The following is a 23,567-nucleotide window of genomic DNA, read 5'->3' on the forward strand; positions in this document are numbered from 1 at the left end:
GATGTTTTAGACTACAATTCCCAGCATTCTTGACCAGACTAAGGCTGCTGGGACTCCAAAACCTCTGGAGGGTACCAGCTTGTGAAAGACAGCACTAGGGAGCTGAAATTGTTTGCAGCTGTTCAACAGACATATGCCATATAGCATACAGTTTGCTGCAAAGTAACATCTGAAACAGCCTTGGAGGTGGAATACTAACTGATTACTGAGCTGGAAAAGCCCTGTCCATATGGGTGGAGAGGGAGACATTTTTTCTCCCTCAATTGTATTACTAGAGCCTGGGGACTTTCAGGGGAAGATTCAGGATAGAGGCAAGTAAGTACTTCCCCGAACAGTGCAGAGTTTCTGACATTGAATTCCACAAGCTGAGATGATGCCCACCTGCCTGAATGGCTTTAAAAGTGGGCTGGACAAATTCATGGAGAAGCTGAGCAATGGCCGTTAGTTCTGATGGCTGTGTGCTGCCTCCAGTATCAGAAGCAGTGTGCCCCTGTACCAGAGTTGCTGGGGATCTTTGGTGGGGGGGGGGTGCTGCTGTACTTGTGCTCTGTTGGGGGGTCAGTATACACAGCTGCTTGGCACAATGTGAGCAAAAATGGCTGGTCTGAGGCAGCAGGGCTCTTCTGATGTTCTTAAAAACTAATGGCTACAGATTGGATGGAAGGTCAAAAACAGAAACAGTGCAGTGGCTCAGCTTTCCCTGAAAGCTAATTCCACATAACACTGTTCTTTAACCTAGAAAGCCTACCCCATAATTCCACATGGTGGGGATTAAGTGCCTGCCCAGAAGCAAGAGGAACATGCTACACGCACTCAAGGACAGTAATTTCTTCCAGTCAGCATTACCCAATCCATGTACAGACAGTGGCTGCTTCCCAGAGGGGAGGAAGCCGGTTCTACTGCACCCGCATCAATTCTGCTGAGCTCTTGCACATGCACACATTTGTTTATGTACTGCAGAGTCAGAAGGGACAGGTCAGATCTTTGTTTATTGATAAAATGAAATCAGACAAATGCATTGAAATATATGATACCCACTTGGCGATGGCAACAGCCCTCAGAATACAATGGGCAGTGGCCTTGGAAATGCATTCAAAAGATCGAGAGCATTGTCTTAGCATCTTGACATTCTCATGGCATCAAAATGGGCTCTTCCCCAGAAAGGAATCAGCTAAATTAGAGCTGTGGGAGGCTGGATCGTTTAACTTATTCGTTTCAAAATGACCATTTCTCATTGCATCTATGAAGCCAGGTATTCCTTGTAAGAGTCTTCCTGCTTTTCTTCCAGTTACCATTTCATTTTCATCACCACTCTGGCACACGATGAAAAGATTAGATGTCTTTCTCCATCCAGAATATAGGCTGACCTTTCAGGTCACGATATGGCGTGTCTACCAACAACTGTCCCTGGGTTTTGATCCCTGAAGGGCTAGAAGAGGCAGGCTTATGGGAGTCTGCATGGCCTGGCGAAAGGACCGTCGAGGGAGGTACAGGAGGGGGAGGGGGTGGCAGCAGAAGACTTGTGGCACCATAGCAGCTAGCAGAGAGAGGGATGGAGGCTGATGTTGATGAAGGAACAGAAGCATTAACAGGCTGCAAAGAGCTACGGGAAAATCCAGAAGCCGATGGCTGAGGTGGTGAACCTGTAACTGATGCTGAATGGTAAGAACTAGCAGGAGTCAACGGAGGAAGTCTGGGAGAAGAGGCTGGGGAGCAAACGGAGGAGGAGTAAAGGGGTGTAGCACTTGGCAACACAGGGAGATCTGCCCCTGACCTCCTGCTGTAAGATGCACTTGGATGATGTTTCGCAGAGGCTGCATGGAGTTCCCTGCCAGGCTGTGAGGGAGACAAACTCTCCAAAAACCCCAAAGGCACGATGGAACTCATGAATCCGGCACACTGAACAGGCGTGGACAAGACAAAACCCAGGTGGGCATAAAAATGCTGTTTGTCATGGGTGGTGAGGTGCAGACGCCGATAGCCCCGAGACGTAGCATAGCTCTCGACAGCTTCCATCAACTTCCGGCCATAGCCCTTCCCACGGAGGGCCTTGGCGACCACCACTGTCTCCACAAATAAGCTCTTTGGCTGGCTGACCACCCGGGACAGCCTGGCGTGCCCCAGGAGCTGGCTCTGGCTCTTGGCCATCTTCCCATCAGCGGTTTCCTCCACTGTCTTTGGAGTCCGAATCAGCACCAGGCATGTGGGGAAGTTGTCACTGGATCTCTGCAGGGAGTGGAGGCGTGAAGTCTTGCTCTTTTTCCATTCTTCATTGATGAGGTCAGCACAGGCCTCCAAGAGATCAGGCCTCTGGTGAAGGGGGATGGCAGTGAGCATCTCTGAAATCGAACCCATTCTTCTCACTACCAGGAGACCAAGTGATGGAACTTTACAAGTGACACAAGAGAGCTTGGCACAGGCCTGAAAGCACAAACACAATGAACTAGTTCCAAGAGAGCGAGCCCTGACTATGACATCAGAGACACCTGAATTGCTTCTTACTTTGCTAGGATTCAGCATTTTTGCCAATGAGGGGAGTGACAACATCCACTGTAATCAGCCCGTTGCATAAAACAAAGGACACCAGATAGGAATCCATTTGGCCATCAAACATGCATGGAGGTAGGTGCAGAGTATCAACTGCTGAAGGATTTCAATACTTCTCACTCCTCCAACTGCTGAGTCATCCTTAGGACTTGTTTTGTCTAGGTCAAAAGTGGGGAATGGATGGATATCCAGATGTGGTTAGACTATACCTCCCATCAACCGTAACCGACTTGGCCAATGCAGAGAAGTGACATGCACTTCAACCACAACTGTGTGGCCACACACTGCCCATCCCTGCCACGGGGTGTTACCCTGCCGAGGCCAGTACACATGCTAGCATCATCTACTATGATGGCATCTAGGAACCAAAGTACAGACTCATAATCTGCTTCTTGGAAACTTCCCTCTGCCCAAGGGCCCCCCAGGAACCTGAAAGCCAGCTCAGCTCTTGGATACACCCATATGCTTAATGTAATTCACGTTCAGATAAACACAGCTTGGCTGAAGGCAACTCATGTCCTGCCCCTTGAGAACATCACTCCAATTCAAATGGTTTTGAAACCTTTAGCAAAAAGATGAACTTCCCACATTTCTATATTTCAATACACAACCATGAAAAGATTTTATTTTGATTTTTTTTAAGCAAAGAAGTATAGTTTATGCTTTATGAGACAATGGCAGACATACATGCAGATTCCTGGACAACTTAGTTGTAGGCTACAGAACACTTCTTTGAGCTGTGGCAACCTCTCTAGATGAACACCCAAACCCAATTTGGCTCCTTTATCTTCTTGCAACAGACTAGCTAGGGTTCTGGTCCAACATCTTTTATGAGTAGCTTAAAATTTAAGATAGTTTTATAGGATTTGGAGCGGTTAATAACTGTCCATTTATTTCCCTCAAGAAGCAACAGAAGTGAAACACAGCTCATGTTCTGTCTGTCTACAATGCCAATTTGCCATTTGAGCAAACGTTTGACTGGAATATAAATTAATCCAGCCTTTTGCAACCTGGTGCCTTCCAGATGTGTTGGGACTGCAATTTCCCTCCTTTCCAGCCAGTATGGCTGAGGATATAAACTAAAGTCCAAGACACTCGGATGGCACCAGGTTCGGGAAAACAGTGTTAACAAGCAGTATACCAGAACTGTGAAAAGCAGCTCATTGTAGTAAAACAAGGAAACACACCCTCCTCCGAACACAGCAGACTCTTGCATCAAGAAATGCCCTTCAGTGACAGTCATCAAGGAGCAACCCCCATGCTCATTTTTTCTCATTTAAGGCATGCGGGGACTGGCCAGGGGGTTATTTGACAGGATCACTATGTACTGCTTCCTCAAAGTTTCCGGCAAAGCGGGCTCAGCCAAAGATGTGGCAAATCATACGCATGTGGTGTGTTGCAATATTCCCATAACTAGACCCAGAAGAGCCACAGATGGTTTCCAGAGTTACTGCACAGGATGAGCTCACATATTCATGGCACCACGGGACTGCATGAAACTGTGCTACTGGGCAGAGGGCGGGCACTCTGAGGATTTTGGAAAGCCCTGAAGTGAGCATCAGGAAGTCTAGCTACAACTCTAGCCAACTCTGCCCCGCTCGACCCAATGGAGGAAGTGCTGCTGTTGAGGCTGCAGATGAGCAATGGAGCACTTTCTCTTACACTGTTCAGACCCCTCGCCTTCCCTCCCACATGTCACAGGCAGCAGCCCCCCATGCTGTCAACTTTGGAGAACTCAGAGAGAGGAAGGACTGTCTTTTGTTGTACATTCGTGTCAGTCTGTTTTCCCCAATATTTTGGATCATGTTTTTATTCTCCCTTGCTTTTTGTTTGTTCATCCATGCAAATTATGTCTTGTCCATCTACCAAAAGATGTTGCTTAAGGTAGCTAACAGGAAAAGCGAAATTAAAAACAAGATGTAAAATATAACACAAATGCATTTAAAAGACAATAGTGAAAGGAATAAACAGCACCAACCAATTAAAACTGTATGATCCTTCTCCCCCTGCATCAGGAAACTCCAAAAATCACAGCCTCTTACCAAGCCAAGGAAGGCAGATGGGTGGAAACACACCAACACCACATGGGAGCCATGCTGGGGAGCATGAGAAGGCCCAGAGTTGGCCGTGATGAGAGCGTTCCTCTCACAGGCCTCTGTGTTTCCTCAGAGTAGTCGCCAGAGTGCCTTCTGAACGCACTGAGGCCACGCAACTGGAGCAGACCAGTTCCCCCAAAAGCTGAAGAGGTGCTTGCAGCGGGGACACTGGCTTGGGAGGCAAATCCTACTTCAGAGACAGGCATGGCTGGTGTCCTCCAGCTGCTCTGCACTGCAACTCCCACCATCTCTTATTTCTGGCTATGCTGACTGGGGTTGATGGCCACTGCAGTCTAAAACATGGAGATGCCGAACTGCCTGTCCCTGCCCTAATTACATCAGCAGTGGGCAACATAGTGTGGGGTCCAGGACTTTTATGAAAGTGCAAACAGCTGGAGGGACTGCATGGACAGAATAGGATAAAAATGGTAAAATACAAACTGTCTCCCCCACTCCTTTCAATAAGGAAAGCAATGAAACCCTGCAGCCTGAGAAATCCCTCAGAAACTCACACCCCATCCCACAATTTTTGGGTGCAATTTCTTTTCGCCCTGCTCCGCAATGAAAGGCCAAAAACAAAAAATTCAGCACAGTACTAATCTATCACCCTTACACAACTTTTAAATGCAGACTTTGGTACCTTTTCTGGAAAAGTGTTGCACACATGGGCCAATTTCCCTTGTCAACTGCTAAAGTTTCTAGAAAAGCCACATGCTTGTGGTAGGAAGTGTCAGGGCAAATGTTTTTCTCAATAAAGGCTAAAGCAGCGCAAATTATGCTTCCCTATTAGCTCAACCACAGTTCCTGGCAAACCATGTTCTTCAGGCAAGATTTCGCTGTCCACTCAAAATAATTAATGTACTTCCTTTAGCATTAAATTCTTGTGGCAACCCTGCAGTTCTGGAGCAGCCTTCCAGGACAGTTCACCTGACACCGTCCCTGCGGCCCTTCCAGCACCATCCTATTCAGCAGCACCTTTTAAATCATTCACATACTCTGGACCTCTTCTGCTTTTAATCCTGTTTCTAATGCCGTCTGCTGGGAGCTTTGCTTTGTTGTTGGGTTTTGTGCTGCCTTTGACTTTACGGTTTAACAATCTATTTATTTTTATTTTATTTAAAACTTTTCTATACTGTCCCATCACAGACATCTTGGAACAGTTTACAACAGATCTAAGTTTGTGTTTTAAACTGTGTTCATGTTCATTTCCTGTAAGCCACTGAGAGAACTCAATGATATGAAGCAGCAAACTTATGTCTGTAAACCAACCAAACAATTAAAATGGTATAAAATCTTGCCAGGGTTAAGAATCAGGCCAACCACCAAAAGATAATTTGATGTTCTCTCAGAAATACCAACTATTCATACTAAATATTCCACAAAGGACTTTTTCAAGTATTTCATACATGCTATTTCAGACATGCTTAAAGCAGCCTTCTAAGAGAAGCTGCAGTTTTCTAAGGAGGTGCGGGGAGAGGATGAGCAAATAAAGGTCTGCCTAAACAATTAAGGAGTAACAATCAATAGCATGATTTATATTAAATTACTATCAGACTGTTTGGCTATGCTGGTATTTAGGTTTCGCTGCGCAGTGCTCTGTTTTCTTCTTATGTACTGTAATTTACAAGCCACATTGGACCAACATCTTCAGTGGAAATGCAGTATGCAAAGAAAAATGGTGGCGGTGGAGGTGGCGAGTTTCCCATCATTTTCTTAGCCATACATTCAACCACAAGAAGTACTTTTACAATTATGTTGAATCTCGGGTGTTACATGTGCATGTTGCTAACATGGAATACAATGCCAAAGTGAAATTGAATTTGTCCACTTTCACCTACGCCAGTTCTGCATTTGCGTTACAGATCATCTGAGTACCCATATGCCCAACTGCTTTTAGAGGTGCTCACCTCACCCACCCAAAAACACACACACAAAGCTACCTTTTAGGCACAATACAAGGCTCCCTTGTTGGAGAAAGGAGAAAAGACATGATCTTTAAACACCAAGGATACCTGTTGTAATCACTTGCACAGTTTTGGGGAAAGCATTCTAGGGGATCAGAACAATCAGAAATGCTAAATCCCAAAAAGATGGAGTGTTAAATGACATGCTACACTAAAAGTATGTCTGATCCTGGCTTTTTTTACTTTGAGCAAACACATGTTGCCCAAGTCCAGATCAAGACCCTCATAACCAGGTACTGGGGACTAAACTTGCCCTAAATATAGCCATGAAAGGGGTGGGGGAAACCACATTTGGTGTCAACTGAGTTGTTTCTTTACATCCCACGTGAGAGGAGACAAATTTAAGAGAGAAGAAGCTGGAGGGAAAAGGTTTAACCCTGCACACCTTGTGCTGTGATCAGAGCCCCACACACTAAGGAAAAAGAATCGGCTACGCGTTATGCATTTAACACAGTGTGCCCTTCAGCCCTGACCATCCTTCATACTTCATCAAAATCTAGTCAAGAGACAGGCTCACACACTGCAATCCAAGCCATTTTTCCTCACAAAATTTAACTGACCATTCCATATTCCAGGCTATAACACTCACCCTACTATGTAAGATCTCTCATTAGCCGGGATCCTGGCTCTAGTGATAACTTAACACTGTCCTCACAACACCTAAGAGATGATACCACGCAAAAGGTGGCACATGACTTCCTTTTTTGAGTTGAACCAGTCTCCATCTCTGCGTCTTTCTACATCTCAAGCACCACTTCTTTTTCCTATGCACCAACTGGGCACTAAGAGTTGTTTGTTTGTTTAAAGCTTTTCTATCCCATCCCCTACAAACATCTTGGGATAGCTTAAAAAGAGATTCCATGATCCCGTTGCGTAGAACAGCAATGAAACACGCTGTAGGGCCTGGAGAGAAAGAAGGGCTTGAAAAAACCCCCACTTAGCTCAGTCAGAGCAGCACAGGATGGGAATCTCATCCTGCCAGAGGGTGAAGGTTTGCAGCCTTACCCATCACGAAGTTCCTCAGATCACCCCTCATTCTTCGACTTCAACCCTTTCCTCTCAGAACAAACCAAACCCACATTAGAACATGCAGACCGTGGTCCTAACCAGACCGTGGTCCTAACCAAATGCAGAGGCAGCAGCAAATCCATCAGGCTTCCCAGATTTATGTTACTTACTCCTCTCCAGTACCTGACTGTATGTGCTGTCCAGCAGGCAGAGGGAGCAGAAGATGCAGCGGTAGCAAGTGCCTGCACTGAATGGGAGCTGCCTGCAGTGTTGCTTCCCTCCTTTGACGTGTCTGCTTTCAAAATAAGGCTCAGGAGAAACCGTCTTAAGTGCTTTCACAAGAACATGGCAGGAAGCAACACAAGCTCCTGCAGTTCATTTCTTCTTTTAAAGACGGCGCTCTGTGTTTACTTGACTACAGGAGGAAAACCCCAGTCATGGAATGTAAATTGTGTGTTGCCCGGCCCAGCCCTTACACTGGCCAAAGGATGACACCCTTCCCAAAAACAAGAAAAAAAGTAGACAGACTTTATGGGGTTCTCATATGGATGCCTTCAGCCACCATAGCTGACAAATCCAAGAACTGCCTGAACTAGCATCAAAGCACCTAATTGCTTTTGGAAATGTGCTGATTTAGATTCTAAAAACCCATTCTCTGATAAACAACCACTTGGGCAGTATCTGGTCCTATTATGAGTAGAAGAACAGGACTAGCAAGGATGGAATGGACCAGAAAATAGGGCATACAAGGTGGACAAACCAGACTTACTGCTTCCTGCACACTAACTTCTTTCCAGTGCTTAGTCCTGCTATTAAATGAGATGGTTGGTTCTTGAGCCTTCAGGCTACTCCCAAGTCTTCTACTCTGCCTTGCGACTGCCACTGCTTGTTGTTATTACATTTGAGGTCCAATCCTATGCACACTTAGGCAGAAAAACGGTCTACAATTCACAGCATGTGCAAGTCAGCAAAGTAGCGACAAGCACCTGTTTGGGGCATAATGATCATTTGAGGATGGTTTTCCTCACTTAAACTTGTACAGAATAGCATCCCTAGCCTGATGTCTTGCTTATGCATCCTCCCCAACCCATAGCAGTATAAATATACACAGCAGGATTGAACAACCCATTTTCCACCTTCCCTGACCTGCCCGCAGGAGTAATGCTGAGAGTGAGTGGGACCACAGCCATCCCCACACTCTCCCTTTCTTCTTACGAATAAAATCAGAATCAAGAGAGCTTTTCCCTTTTTCTCTTCTAAGCATCTCAAGAGAAAGAGGAAAAGAATGCTGGGTGGTGATGGTCTTTTAACAAACATCATCCTCCACAACTCCCTCTCTTTCTCTCCAACACCCCCCTTCACCCTTTCCCACTACTTGCATCATCCATCTATTCTCTCTTAGCTTTCACAATCTCTTTTCTCCTTTTCTTTCTCTAATCCTTCACCTCTCTGCCACCCCACTTTCACCTCTCCTTGCCTGACTCATCATTTCACTCATTGCTTGTGCCCATGTTGATCAAATGACTACTGTTGCAAGGAAAATGATGGACTGCGAAATGCATCCTTAAACACAAAAGCTTTAACACGGAGCACAGTGACTGGAAAGGATGCTCTGCCACTCTAGCTGCTGCACTGGGCACATGTGTGGGTGCCTGCCTCTCCCCTGTTCTCCCTGGGATGGCAGCTGGTGCAGAAAGGAATGAAAAATTTCCTGGGTAGCACCATGAGCCACATGTGGCCTCTGACTGCCCAGCTCTGATGTAAGGGATGTTCAGTAGTGATGAATGTTGGCACAGTATGGATCTCCACAGCCTAGTGCTGCCTTCATTGCAGATGCCAATAGAGACCAAAGGGACTGGGGGACGGGTGAGGCTGGACTATCCCCTGGGAAGAACTAGCATGCTGCCAGGAAGACATTCATTTCTTCAGGATGCCTGCTTTTTATAAGGTCTCAGAGCGCAAAGGCTTGAACTTTGGTTGCTGCCTGTGTCAACAGCTGGAGGGGCACATGGAAGGAAAAATTTTTTCCATTTATTTTCCATTTATATCCTGCCTTTTTCATACAAAGGGCTCAAGGCAGCTTACATCATTCTCCTCCTCCATCTTATCCCCACAACAACAACCCTGTGAGGTAGGTTGGGCTGAGAGTCTGTGACTGGCCCAAAGTCACCCAGTTGGCTCTATGGCCGAGCGGGGACTAGAACCCAGATCATCCGAGTCGCAGTCCCATGCTCTTAACCACTGCACCACACAGGTGAGTCAGCAACCAGCAAAGCTCCCTGGCCAAAGATTATAAAACTCATGGAAACAAGAGAAGGTGGATAGACTATCCCCAGGCAATGAGACAGTTCTTTTCCTACCACCATTATGTATCTAACAGAATCCTTTCTGTTCTGAAATGAAAAATACCAGTTAGGCTCCCTTTTCTTCCAGGCTCTGCCTTTGGAATACAGAATCATATTTGGTTGGGGACACAGAAAGCTTTCACATCAGAAGAGCTTTGAATAGATTGGACTGTTATTTACCCATTCTCTGCTTGAAAATACATGAGGCACAGCCCAGTGAAAACAACTATTGACTAAGCCTCAAAAGAAGATGCACTTGCAAAGTAATCTTATACATGACTCAGAAGTAAGTCCCACAGAACTCAGTGGAGTTACTCCCAGAAAAATAGGTATAGAATTGTTATCTTAAAATTAGTTACAACTAAGCTCCCTTTCACTGCTTTGAATGGGTCTTCATTGTGCTAACTTATGCTAGATGGTAAGTAGTGAATCTTTCAGAAGCATCTTTCATTCTTGTCACCACAACATGAGGAAGCAGGCATCCAGCCCCTTTTTAGGAGTATTTGCTACTCATTATTGGTGCCTACTGGTTTCATTGGAGTCTACCACACTTAAGTGAGTGTAAGTTTTGTACTCAAGAGAGTGCTCTGGGACAAAGCTGCACAGTAACAAGGAACTTTAAGGTGTGATCCTATGCATGTTTAGACAGAAAAACCATCCTACAATTCCCACTGTTCTGCTAGGTAAAGCCGGGGCTTGGTAGGACTTTTTCTGAATAAACATACATAGGTTTATGCCTTCAGGTTTCTATGGTAGACTGCTAGTGGCCATTCTCACACTTTCTGCAGTTACTCTGTGTATGTAGCCATTTCAGAGGCACTGCACAAATGGAACTCGCAAGTGGAGGAGCAGGACCACAAGGGTCCAGTGATTCAAGACCTGTCCATTTGCACCTGCTACATACACTTGTGTGTGGTTAGGCCCTCTTCAGTAACTTCAAGACCTGCCAATCAACACATCCTTTCCAAGAAAGGAAAGGATGCTTCAGTCTGGCTTCCAGAGGCAAGATTTCCATTTCCACCTGATGCCCCCACTGCCCCCCAGGGTTTTCTGTCCAAAAGCCATGCTGCGCAAACCACTGTCTAGACCGAAGAATGGGAACGGTCAACAGATCCCAGCTAAAATTATCACTCCCTGGGGAAGCCCTACTAAACCATTTTCAACCACGGGAAGGGGCGGGCCAAAGGTTACCTCAATAAATAGCCCCATATACAGAAACAGCAAGAGCATGCCAATGTGTATGCCATCTCATCCTCTTCCAATTAGCACTCTATCTACTTAAATGCTTTACCAATTTGTTAATTTTAATGTGTATGTGACCTTTTTCAGTTAAGGAAGCCATAGAGATGTGATGACCCACACAAAATGGAGGCAAGGGAACCAGAAAAAAAATAGAATAAAACCAGTTTCCCTGAAATTTTCCAAAGATTTATGGGAGAAGGAGAGTTAAAATTGCTCTCACCTGAATTAGTTTGTTCTTAGTCTTTCCAGGTCTTCTAAGTTTCTACCTCACACATACTTGGGTTGAAAAGCATATGCATGCATGACCCAATCCTATACCTCTTTAATAGGAAGCAAACTCAACTGGGATGAACTCTCAGGAAAAAAGTGCATCAGATTGCTGCCTCTAAGGTGTACACAAAAACAAAGACCTGAATTGCAAACAGACTCTCATTCTCTTTCCAGAAGAGTGAACAGTCATTCAAATAATTGCACAGTACAGGATTTAGGAATGGCTGCAAAGACAGTGGCTAATCATCCCTCAATGCACATCACCTTCCAAGGAAATTCAAACCTGCTAGATGCAGCTGTGTAGCTTGCTCGGCTTCCTCATTACACTGAAGTGCCTCTTTTGACCTGTTATTTCAGAGGTTACTAATGAGGGGCTCCAACTCCACCTTCTACAACCTGGAGTATTCCAAATATTTGGGGCTACCAAGGCTCCAGCCATGCTGGGTGGGACTGATGGGAAAGTCCAAATCATCTGAGGGCTGGGTAGGAGAAGACTGCTTTAAAAGATTTGGGGAAGAAGCAAAGAGACTTCCCAAATCCAAGCACAAGGTGTCAGCAAAACACCAGGCTAAAAGTGGTCGTCTCCTATCCATATTGGCCTGCTCTTGCTGAAAATTAGGAGCCATTTATAGCTGCCTTGGCCAACCTGGTGCTTTCCCATAAACTGGACTACAACTCGTAGCTGTGGCATCATGGGAGTTGTAGGACAACATATCTGGTAGACGCCGAGTTAAAAAGGCTGATTTAGGGCATACTCCTACGAACAGGGAAAAAATGCCCTACAACTCCCAGCACGCTTCAGCCGACAATGCTGGCGGGGCAGGCTGGAAGTTACAGGATTGTTAACTGCGCCCTTGTAGTATTAGTCTGTCGCATACATTTCTGCGCGAAAAACACAGTCAATAAACTCTTACAAACCATCCCGCCTTCAGCTTTAACCTACATCGCGAAGAGAGGGAGAGGTGCGTGTCTCCGCACCCCCTCGACCCCTCCTGCGCTTCCGCGGCAACTGCTCCCCCTCTTTTCCAGAGACCCAGGTCCTTTTATGGACGCAGCCTCCGGCTCTCCCTGGGAGAGAAGCGCCACGACGCGAGAGACGCCCCATTCCTCCTCGTCTTTCCCCAGTCACGGGCCCAACCTAGACCCCAACGCTACCCCAGTCCCTCCCTGACAGCGGAGCGCTGACTCGCAGCCCGGCCTCCTGCTGGATGCAGCCTGGCGGTCCCGCGCAAAGCTCCATCCCGGCGCATCACCGTCCATGCGCCCTCGCGCCCTTCCGGCCCACAAGGAGCGCTGCGCGAGAAATACTAACATGCTCGCCGCGGGCCACGCGCTCCGCTCGCCCCGCCGCCCGAGGCTCCCGGCGCCGCGCTCGCCCGCTCGCAGTCACACACGCGCACGGCGAGGGCGGCGAGGAAGAAGGACGCCGCGCCGCTCTCTCTTGAAGGCGCCGGCGCCATCTAGCGGCTCGGAAGTCTTTTTCCGGAGAGTCTCTCCGCTCCCACCCTCTCCCCGCTCCCAGCCGTTTAGCGACTGCTGCGCTGCCGTGGAGGCGGCTCCGTTTCAAAAGTTCTGCGGTCCCGCGGTGCTTCGAAGAAAGAGTTGCTCATCGAGCCACGGTGGAGGAACACGCGGAGGAAAGGAAGGGCAGGAAAAGAGGGGACGTGGGTCTGTGTTCGCGAACTGGACTTGAGGAAGCGTGTAGGCACACGACGGGGTGCAAAACGTGCACGCACGCAAGAAGATGGCTGTGCTTCGGGAAGAGGAGAGGAGTGCATATTGTGAATGTGAAGTGTGTGGGCGCAGAATTGAGGAGGAGGAAGGAACTGAAGCGGAGCTATTGATGGTCCACTGCTTGGGCCTCAAAACATCGGAAACCGGGCTGCCTGTGTAAGCAGTGCGGTGTGAGGCAGCATGTATAAACTGTTCTGCTTTGAAAAGAAAGGCATCCGTTCAGCTAAGCACAGTTCGGTGACTTAATACGTATAACTAGTTTAGGTACTGCGTAAATATTTATATTGCTACTGGCACGGAGAGAGATTCTGGCTAAATAAGAAAACAATTCAGGCTGCGATTCTATACGCATTTAACAAACTACTTCTGAATAGGATTGCACTATTCATTCAGTGAATTCAGGATTACACTACTAGGATGGGGGAACACAAGGATAAATCATACAATTTCTTCTTTCTCTTCTCAGTGTACTGAGATTTACTGTGATTCGAGAAAGTATCCCGTTTGTCATTATGCTTAAATAGCTGTATTTTCTCAAATTGTTTAAGATGTACAGAAAACATGCAGATTGTTGTATGTATATGGGGGGGCAAATAATAGATCAGGATCTATTGGAAGTACTCCAGGTGATTTGTGGTAGCTCAGCAAGGCTTTCTGGTACCAGACATTTCAAAAATAGCAAAAATAAGAGGACTTTACCCCAACTCAATTAGGCTACTAAAGGAAACAGTAGCAGATTGATGTGAAAGTTATAGTTCTAGCATCCACTGCCAGAAAACCAAGGGCCATTGGCAGGTTGCGCCCCACGGGAACTTGCTTTCTCTCTCCATGCCAGAAGCAACACACAGCTCAAACGGTCAGTTTCCCTGGTCCCTGGGAGTACAGATAAGCCTGCATTCCCCCCTGCCGCTCAGGATAAAAATTACAGCCTTGCCCCATCCATTAACCTGAGGAGCTTGTTTTGCTTCTCCCTGTCGGAACGCCTCCCTGTGTTGTGTTGCTGTCATGTGCAGCCACTTTAACAGTGACCCTGTGAATGCGTGCCCTCCAAAGGGTCTGGTCCTTGACAGCCCTGCTCATCTCTTACAAACCCAAGGCTGTGGACTCTTTTATGGAATCAAATCATCTCATGTTTGGACTTCCCTTACTTCTCGTGCCTTTGACTTTCCCTAGCACAATTGTCTTCTCCGGCAAGTCTTGCCTTCTCATGATGTGTCCAAAATATGACTGCCTCAGTTTTGTCATTTTTGCTTCAAGGGAAAGTTCCGACTTGATTTGATCAAGGATTCACTTGTTTGTCTTTCTGTGGGTTGGCGGGTATTTGCAAAACTTTCCTCCAGCACCATGACTGCAGCACATCAACTTTCTTCCTGTCAACTTTTTTCACAGTATTGGTTTTGCCCCCAGACATAGTGATTAGTAATACAGTAGTGTGGTTGTTCACGGCCTAAGAATGTGAAAGTAACAGTAAGGTGTGAGGTGTGTGCATAAGGATAGAGAGTGGTTTGCAGAGGTAGTTATGGTCAGTAGTCTCTAACACATGGGCTCTCAACATGACACCAACACAAAGGACCCCCAGTAGTGACCACAGGTACCCATTTTAATATCCCCCCATTTTTAATATACATACACAGACATGTTTGAAATGCATACAACAGTGTAGCAACTATACCTTGGCTTCAAGAAAAACAGACCAAATATCCAAATAAGCATCTGCCTGAAGTTAGCATCTCTATGTCACCTACTCATAAATTCAAAGCACTGTAAAGGTCCTTAATACCTTGCATTATGACAAGGGTGTGTTTATCCTTCTCGTGCAGTATATCTGTCTTTTCACTTTCCGAAGGGCACAGAGGATTCATTTCTCCTTCTATTTGTTAATTTCCATGGAGCAGGTTAATAAATTTAATTGGCATGTACATCAGTAAATATTAAGGAGCGCTCCAGTACAGAATTTGTCTGTGTAAAAACCTTCTCCCAAAAGGAAACAACTACTGGACATTGCCAAGACATATATTTACAAGAAGCATTTCCTGTACTGTACCACCATCAATTAGCTGAATCAAACAATCCCAAAACTCAAAGTGTCTAGACAGTCATCTGAGTGGGATGGTGTAACTTAGTGTCCTGCAGCAGTACATGGTTAGACCTTCTAGCTCCTTCCAGCTCTATTCTATGATTTTACATTAAAGGGCAATGCATTATCCAATGGACATGAAAGAACATTTCACTGAATAAGACAAAAGCTAAGATCCATAGCCGGGCCGAGGAGATATCAAAGGGACAACCCACTGATTAGGCATTTGTGCTGGTGCCTGCAGCATTTTCTAAAATTGCTAAATGTGTCCATGTTTCCAAAAAAGTTTGAGTCTCTGCTTTAAGAGATACATCAGATGCAAATACTGACCCATAGTCTTCACACATTTGCAGTAACAAATTGTTGTTACTGAATAGCAGTAACAACTGCTGCTGAGTGCATCCTGTACAGAGATGATCTAAGACTGACAATTTGAAATAATGCTTCCTTGGACCTTTGACTGTTGGCCCTTCGGAGTCTGACTATGGCATGGCATGGCAGTGCCACTCTCATCTGGAAATGGGAAAGAACAGCATAATCCATCACAGAGTCTGTTTTGTGGTATTAGCTCTACAGCGGGCTTCCTTACCAGACAAAAAGTTGAAATTTGGCATGCATTCAACCCAAGACATCCTCTTCACTACTAGTAAAATTTGAAAACAGATGTATGACTCCCGCTTGAAACACAAAGCCTACACATAATAATTACCAGTCCTCTTGGAGTACACTCGCACACAGGAACAACAGCCAAGAATGTATGCCGTTAACAGTTTATGTAAACACGCACACAAATAGAGAGATGCTCACATGTGTTGATAGTTTTAGTGCAGATTGTTGGCGCACTGCAGGGGGGCCTTTTTTAAGGCTGTCCCTCTCAAACAATTTGTATATCTTGGGAGTAGAATATATCTTTCAGGTAGATGTCAGAAGGATGCTTCTGCAGGTAGTCTGCGTGTGTCCATGCACGCATTTGCACGTTGAGAGGAAGATACTATGATGAAATTTTATGCCAGAGGGTTGGGATGGAATATGGAGTACATGCTTTGTATAGATGCCTTTTTTACAATTACAAAACAAGCACATCTATCCCCATCTACCTATTCATCTTGCAGCACATGTATGGACACAAGATGTTACTCTAGGCAGAGTACCTGTCATTCTAGGCTGACTTTTTCTCACATTGGAAGCCTTCCCAGCCAGTGTAACACTGGCACATGAATTCTTTGGCCATCTTAAGTTGCTCCTCCGTTGACATCTGGCCTCTCACAGTGAAGTGTGGCTTCAAGGGATGCCTCTTAATGGAAAAGCTGTCAGGACTGAGATGGAGAAAAGCTTCCCGGTGGCTCTCTTGCCTCACACAGCGTCCATTCATTGAGCACATGATCTGGCTGCACAGCCTGCTGCTGCTGGTCACATTTACAATGTACGGCCCTAGAAGAGTGTCCATATACGTCTTCAAGTGCAGACAGGCTTCCTGAAAGGGCAAGTCCAGAAAAAGGTGAGCTTGGAGGGCAAAATACTAGTCTAGTCTACAACTGTGCTCCTTCAAGTTATATATACATCTGCCTTTGCATGATCAAGCCTATATTAGCATGAATGGGAGGGTTCCTATTCCCACAGCTGGATGCCAAGCCCGGCTCCGGTGCCCTAAAGGCCATTTTGCAATGCAAAATTCATACCAGTGCAAAGGAAACTGGCTGGACCAATGATGTCAAAGGTAGGCCACTACCTAGATTAGCTGTTCCATCCCTATCCACAGCCTAATTCAACCTATTCATTTGTGAATAAACAAAGTTTCTAGTGCAGACTTTTCTGATGGCAAGCTAAGCCTTCTAACGTTGGTTTGAGTGCCCTGCCATTTGCAAAAGGGGAAGAAGAAAAGATGGCAGGGGAGCTACATTATTTATGTGTAGTTTTGTATTATTATTTATTTAAATGCCACTGTTTTTCCTCCTGCAAGGAACCCAAGGAAGCTTACATGGTTCTCCACCTCTCCATTCTCTCTTCATGATTACCCTGCAAGGTAGGTTAGGCCAAGAGTTGGTCACCCAGCGAGCCAAGGGAGGACTAGAATGTGGGTCTTCCAATCACACTGAGACTCCCTCTGTCTCTTAAAGGGCTTTGCAAGACTGGGGACCTCATAAGCCTTCACTGTGTTCATGGGGAATGATGGGAATTGCAGTCTAACACATCTGAAAGGAATCGGGGGAAGGCTACTAAAAGCATATCCATTCATATGGATGAGGCTGTTACCACACCATATGCCAGGAAGCCAAGCTGTGAACAGACTCTCAGGAGGTCTGCTCAATTTGAGGTTATCAACCATACCCTGCAACCACATTTCAATTAAATATCCACACAGTTACCCAATCCCAGCTCCTGACTGCACCCATCTGCACTGTCCTTAACACTAGACCTATTTAGTCTAGTCCCATTTCTGGTCCCATAGTCTAGTTTAGTGTGTCCCACCGTTCCTGCAGGACCCCAGGGTGACATAGAAAACTACACCCCAATTCTCACAACAACCCTGTAAGGTAGTTCAGGGAGAAAAACAGTTGACTGTTGCAAGACAAGCTAGTAAGCTTCATTTTGTGATGGAGGTATGAACAGACAACCTGCTTCATATTCCCTGTAGGGCAGAGATGTTTGCCCCAGCCACTAGGCAACTATAGCTATGATTTTAAATAAATTGTATGTATGATCTTAACTGCATCTAGTCACAGGAGTGTCAAACGTTATGGTTATGGATTTTATTTATGCTTTATTCTTGCGAATATTGTCAATGTATGGTTTGAAAATTCTTGTAAAGGCTTTTGGCTACATGCATAAAGTTTGACCAGTATAAGAATGGAGACGGGAACCTAGGACTTGCTGCTATTGGTTCAACGTCCTCACGACATGGGCTTCTCACTGCCAATCCCATTCTCTGTACCACTCACCTGTGAAGCACTGGAGTTTGTACTTCCCCACAGGATGACTCCAGCAGTACCCTGAGAAGCACTCTCACCGATGGTGTGGACCAGGTCCTCCTGCAGGACAAGTCGCAGAAAAAAGAAGGTTAGAGCACCAGTGAACTTCTCTTCCATATCTAGGCTTGAGTGCCTGTTCTTCATCCTAATGAGGGCATTTAGAGCAGGCTCCCCCAACCTGTTCAGGTTCCTTTCTGCCACTCTTCTACAGCCAAACGTCTCAGCATTTTTCACCAACCGTTCCATCCTCTTTTCCCTGGTGTCCTGCTCGTAACACATGTCAGTCCATTAGTTTTATGTTCTGTAAAGCACCTTCTTCCTTACTGGCATAATTAAGAATAATTAATGGCATAAATTAATATTCATAGCAATATGGTTTTGATTTGGGCTTTTCCACTAGCAAAAAATTTGGGAAAACAGGGATAGTTTTAGATTTTTTCCGGTAAACTTACCTACAATATAGGTTTTGCTACATTCAGAACACTTCCCTAACTGAGATATAGAGTCTTGTCAATGTTGGAGACGATAAAGCATGGATCCTCAAACTACAGCCCACGGGACGGATCCGGCCCCCCACGGCCATCCATCCGGCCTGTGCCACTGTTCGCTGCGCGCGCGCTGCATGGGCGGGGAGGTGGTGGCTTGCTCACTCGGAGATGGTTTTGGACTCACTTTGGACTCACTGGCACCTCACCGGCCCGCGCCCCCAGGCACCCCCACCTCACCGGCCTGCAACAGTCACCACAGCCTTTCAACTGGCCCCCTATTGAAAAAGTTTGAGGACGGCTATCATAAAGTATAACTTACATTAGAATGGATGGCAAACGCTGAAAAATTGCAGTTATTGATCTTTACATGTTGGGGTAATGTTATTTCCAAAAAGAAATATTAGAAAATATCAATTGCTTGTTATCTTTAAAACTATTGATGCTTAGTTAATCAATTAACGCAAACTGAAACCAAGACTCAAAGTACACTGACCATGAAGTATGTTCCACTGAAATCCACTGGTCTTACTTTCATTTGATGTTTTCCAGTTAAATACTCACTGGAAAAGACTTCACAAATGCTGCACTGGCAATAGGCTTACCTGTGTGAGGAAGTCCTCTGTGAACTCATACACCATAGAAGTATATGGCAAGACTGGGGTGCTGCCAGTCCCTGTCCGGTTCACCATCCTAAATGCCTCTTGGAGCCGATGACGCACAAACTCAAGAGTTCTGTTGAAGAATCTGACCTTTTGGGGGAGATAAATACTTGGATAAAAGGCCGTGCTCTGGTTCCAGAGCCACTGCAATTCCTCATTTCTCTGCTTCTCAATCTCTGGACAGTCTCCTGTGTAATTGGCAAGGTTGTAGTTGTAGTTATAGCAGGCAGGGAAGCCATAGAAGCCCCAGAAACCTTTTGGTCTCAGGCCTTTGCCAAGGGCTAGAGTCTTCTCCATGAATTCCCGACTACTTCGTTCAAATTCTAGGTGGGCTTCCATGGCCACCATATCCGCAGGCCAGTCAGGGTGCTGCTCCTTAACTAGCTCTAAAGATTTATTCTGATAGATTTCCATGGACCCCCAGTTCCGAACCCACAAAGGCCGCCAGCTCTCCCAGTCCACAATTGCCAACCCTTTGAAGTCTTTTTCCCAAATGGATATTTCAATGTCTTGCTGAGCCTTCCAGAGATGTTCTTTTAGGCTGGCATTTTGGGGGATACCCCCATGGACTGCAGTTCCATCCTCAGTGTAGTGTGGATAATAACCTAACCTGTTGCCATAGAAAAGGGTGATATCCTTCCCCATGAAGGTTTCTTTCTGGTTGGAGATCACATAGAAAGTCTCTAAGTCAAGGGAAACATTGTATTTCTCTTCACATTCCTCGCTGGGAGCATTCCAGATGGCGACAAATGGCCGATCCGATATTACAGGGTCTCCTCCAGCCATTCTGTGGTACCAAGTCATTGTGAAACCATTCAGTAAGCAGGTCCATATTGTCATGTATGTCAGAATAAGCATGATTTTGAAACACGTTTTCCAAGATACCAGGAAAGGGCTCCAGTCTTGTTTTCCACTTCAACGATGCCAACTTCTGGATGACTTGTGCAAACGGAATACTGTACCTGCTTCTGTAGATGGGGAAGTGAATTTCAACAGAAGGGCACAGGAGCTCTCAGAGTTGGCAGTTTTCTTCCTTACCCCACCTCTAAGATGAGGAAGATGGAAAAGGGAATCTCAGAATCTTGCTAGATGATTCTTTGATATCCCTCTCACATTTCCAGATTCTTCTAGAGAGGTATGTTAATTAACAAACAGATACCAGAGTCCTGCGCTCTTCTGTAATGCAATGTTGATTTCACTTACCACTGACCTTTGCTCTTTGCTTTTCCAGTGGCATTGGCAGACATTTGGGTCCAGCTCATGGTTGCCAGGATGAGCAGCAATATTCTTATCCAAAACAAGCTTGGGAGTGCTTTTCTCTCTCTCTCCCAGGTGGAGAAATTTTTTCCTCTTACAAAAAAGCACAGAGTCACTCTGCAGCCCAAAGGTCTGATCAGTGTATGTAAGCAGACAAGATCCCTCTGAACACAGGTTAAAACTTGATTTCTATGGGGAAAATGGGAAAGGGCGAGAATGAGAATGTAGAGGCAAACAGGAATCAAATAAGCACACCATCATCCACAAGGAACATCTGTAAAGAAATTGTCAATGCCTATCATTTACTGCCATGAGGAGGATGCCACCGGCAACAAAGTGCAAAGTGGCGGCTGGGCTTGGGATTCATGCACACTAGAGCTAGGAAGGAGGAAGAGGTGGGCAAATGAAGTAGCAGAGCTGCCTCTCCCTCAGTGCTCACATTGCAGCTGCCACAGGCACTCCTGCCCCCTGTAACTCTGACCTTCCCCTGCCACTATTGGCACACTAATTCTGCCTGAACCTTTGTTCATATAAAGCGTACACCACAAACTGACACAGCACACTTCCAAGAGAAGTCAGGAAAGGCCTCTCCGATAAAGGAAACTCCATGTTAGAGCCAAGAGGGAGCTTCCAGGTTTGCACAGGTTGACTTCTGTTCCGGCCGTGGGACTTCTCCCTGCCCCAACACAACCCCAAAGTTGTTGCAGAAGGCCCTGAAACTGTGAGTGCTGGGGAATGGGGAATCTATTTGAGCAGTGGTTTCAGATCCTCTGGCAGGCAGCACTGGAGGCAACCCAAGATTTTTGTTACAGACTCCAAAATCCAGAAAGCTCAAATGTTGCGAACTCCCCCTTTTCCACCCCCACTGGAACTGCCAACAAAGAGGCATAAGTTTTGTATCATTTCCCACAAATTTTGGACATTTGCTGATTGTTTGCAGAAAGCAGTGTTAAAGTGGGAAAATGGTGAACAGGAAACGGACAAGCAAGTGGGGAGCAAAATGTATGTAGGAACAGTTTATAAGGAAAGACATAAAGATATGTATGTTGAAGTATTCTCACCTGATTCCTGGAAACTTACGCTTTCTGATCTTTTAGGAGGCATTCAATCCAATCATCTCTCTGGGTACAATCAATAGAGAATGTATCTTATTCTCATTCTGTCTTCTGCGTCTCATATAATTGAGGGAAAGGGAACTTGTGGTTCTCCTTAAGTTGTACTACAGCTCTCAACATTCCTGGCCTTGGCCACGCCGGCTGGCATAGATGGGAATCGGCATCCAACCATATCTGGAGGGCCATAGGCTCCCAACCCATGATTTAATCCATTCTGTAAAACCGCTCTCCCCTCTTTGGTGCTTGTGGCGTTCTTTTAACCATCACAAGACCAAGTCACATGAGACCATTCAACTCCTCCCCTATGAGTATGCCAATGATTAGCAATCGCTGCCTATTCACCGACACCTAAGAACTGGGCCTACATGACTGGAAGACCCCGTGTTCCTATGATTAACACTCCTACAGCAGAAGATGTAGCCTGTGAGGATGCACACTTAGATAAGAAACATTCTAGGAAACTGTGGCTTGGCTGTCAAGAGGATTTGATGTTTGTGGAGCAATAAATTCTGGAAGAGTGGAAGCAAAGCCAACAAAAAGATCATGTGGAAATTTAAGAGTGTACTACATCAGTTGCAACAGAAGAGAATCACAATGACGCTTTTGCTTGCCTGCCACTGCAGATCCACATGACGGTGGTCACTTTGTATGCCAGCCTTGCCCAAGCTGGTACCTACCCCCCAGGTGTTCGGCTGTTACTCCCCTCTGCCCAGCCCTGGCAGTTGGTGAGGCTACCTGGGGATGCTGTAAGTTGCAGCCCAAGCTGCAAAGGACCAAGTTGGGAAGGCTGTTGTGTGCCTTTGCACAGAAAATCCACATTCTGAAATCAAGGAGCTTGCTTATTGGGCAGTACAGAAATGAAAGACCTAAGTAATGTGTGGGTGCAGTTAAGTTACATGCACACGATGCTTTACACAGTATGTAACAATAAATCATATCCTGGCCCCAAGAAGCTGAGCAACGAAGGATGAGGAAGGGCAAAGATCATGTATATGCTATGAATAATTAGATGTGTGCTTATGAATCAGCTTGCCCTGAACCATGTACTGAAGTCACCAGCAGACGTTGGCTACGCTAATAGTAGTAGTAGAAGTAGTAGTAGTAATTTATTTCATTGCTATGCCGCCTGCAGCTGAAGCTCTCTAGGCGGTTTACAACAAAGAATTTCAGGCGGGGGTGGGGGTGAGATGGCGAGCTCTTAATGCCGGGAACTGAACCCCGTAGCAGGCATACACATGAAAGGGTGCGACTGCACTGCTACGTTATTCCCCCTCCGCGCTGCACGCAGCACGAGCGCTCTTGCAGAATTCTCCGCTCCTTGGCAATGGTTCAGGCCCGCCGGGAACTGTCTGGCCCGGCAGCCTTGCCTGACACCAACGCGGTGGGCTCCCACGAAGGGGCGGAAGCGGAGCGAGCCACCGCGGCACAAAAGCTCCCCCCCACGGCCAGAAAAAGCTCAAACGCAAACAGCAACTCCCCTCCGCCGGAACGACTCACCGGCTCCTGGAGAAGCGGAATATTCCCAGCCCGCCCCTTTCCCCAACTTTCGGCCAATGGGGACGCCACTTCCAGTCCGAGCAGGCTGAGGCGCATGGACGTCCGCCAGTTCTCGCATTCTAAGGAGCAGAAGGATGGGGTGAGCGATTTGAGGGCGGACAGTGGAAAGTTATCAGCGCAGGCTCATCACATCGGCCGGGTGGGGTCAGGAAAAAGGGACTCCGGGGCGGGAGGTGCGGCGCCTAAGAGCAGGAAGTCCCCCTTAGGCGCGTTTCTCAAGCTTCCCGCCCAAGTGGCGG

General features: G+C 46.3%; 3 protein-coding genes and 1 long non-coding RNA gene across 6 annotated transcripts in view; 1 reads left to right on the plus strand and 3 right to left on the minus strand.

The window, feature by feature from the left end:
• The window catches only part of HYAL3 (hyaluronidase 3), a 25,126-nt gene extending 15,421 nt beyond the window's left edge, over positions 1-9,705 (minus strand). The window contains exon 1 of one of the 2 annotated variants that reach the window (XM_044451331.1): positions 7,799-9,705. The gene's annotated coding sequence lies outside the window, so the exon portion shown is untranslated. Of the gene's footprint in view, positions 1-7,785 lie in introns of both variants that reach the window. The other variant, XM_044451330.1, reaches the window with a different exon arrangement.
• Positions 971-12,839, minus strand: NAA80 (N-alpha-acetyltransferase 80, NatH catalytic subunit). 2 transcript variants are annotated; one of them, XM_044451332.1, is made up of 2 exons: positions 12,785-12,839; positions 971-2,421 (listed from the first exon to the last, which is right to left on the minus strand). In XM_044451332.1, the coding sequence occupies exon 2, from the start codon at positions 2,353-2,355 to the stop codon at positions 1,333-1,335; it is 1,023 nt and encodes a 340-aa protein (XP_044307267.1). In that variant the 5' UTR covers positions 2,356-2,421; positions 12,785-12,839; the 3' UTR covers positions 971-1,332. The 2 variants fall into 2 exon arrangements, with proteins under 2 accessions (XP_044307267.1, XP_044307268.1); XM_044451333.1 differs by having other exon boundaries at positions 971-2,363; positions 12,785-12,800.
• A 1,949-nt stretch (positions 12,840-14,788) lies between these two features.
• HYAL1 (hyaluronidase 1) lies at positions 14,789-20,836 on the minus strand. Its single transcript, XM_044451630.1, has 3 exons — positions 19,343-20,836; positions 18,223-18,312; positions 14,789-16,757 (listed from the first exon to the last, which is right to left on the minus strand). Exons 1-3 carry the CDS (start codon positions 20,255-20,257, stop codon positions 16,443-16,445), a joined length of 1,320 nt encoding a protein of 439 aa, XP_044307565.1. The 5' UTR covers positions 20,258-20,836; the 3' UTR covers positions 14,789-16,442.
• Positions 20,837-23,271: 2,435 nt separating this feature from the next.
• Positions 23,272-23,567, plus strand: part of LOC123034164 — a 31,187-nt gene continuing 30,891 nt past the window's right edge. The window contains exon 1 of the long non-coding RNA XR_006416702.1: positions 23,272-23,407. This is a non-coding gene — a long non-coding RNA (uncharacterized LOC123034164). The remainder of the gene's footprint in view (positions 23,408-23,567) is intronic.

This window comes from Varanus komodoensis, unplaced genomic scaffold (genome assembly GCF_004798865.1).
Source record: "Varanus komodoensis strain SLA01 unplaced genomic scaffold, ASM479886v1 scaffold6_2, whole genome shotgun sequence".
Taxonomy (NCBI): Eukaryota; Metazoa; Chordata; class Lepidosauria; order Squamata; family Varanidae; genus Varanus; species Varanus komodoensis.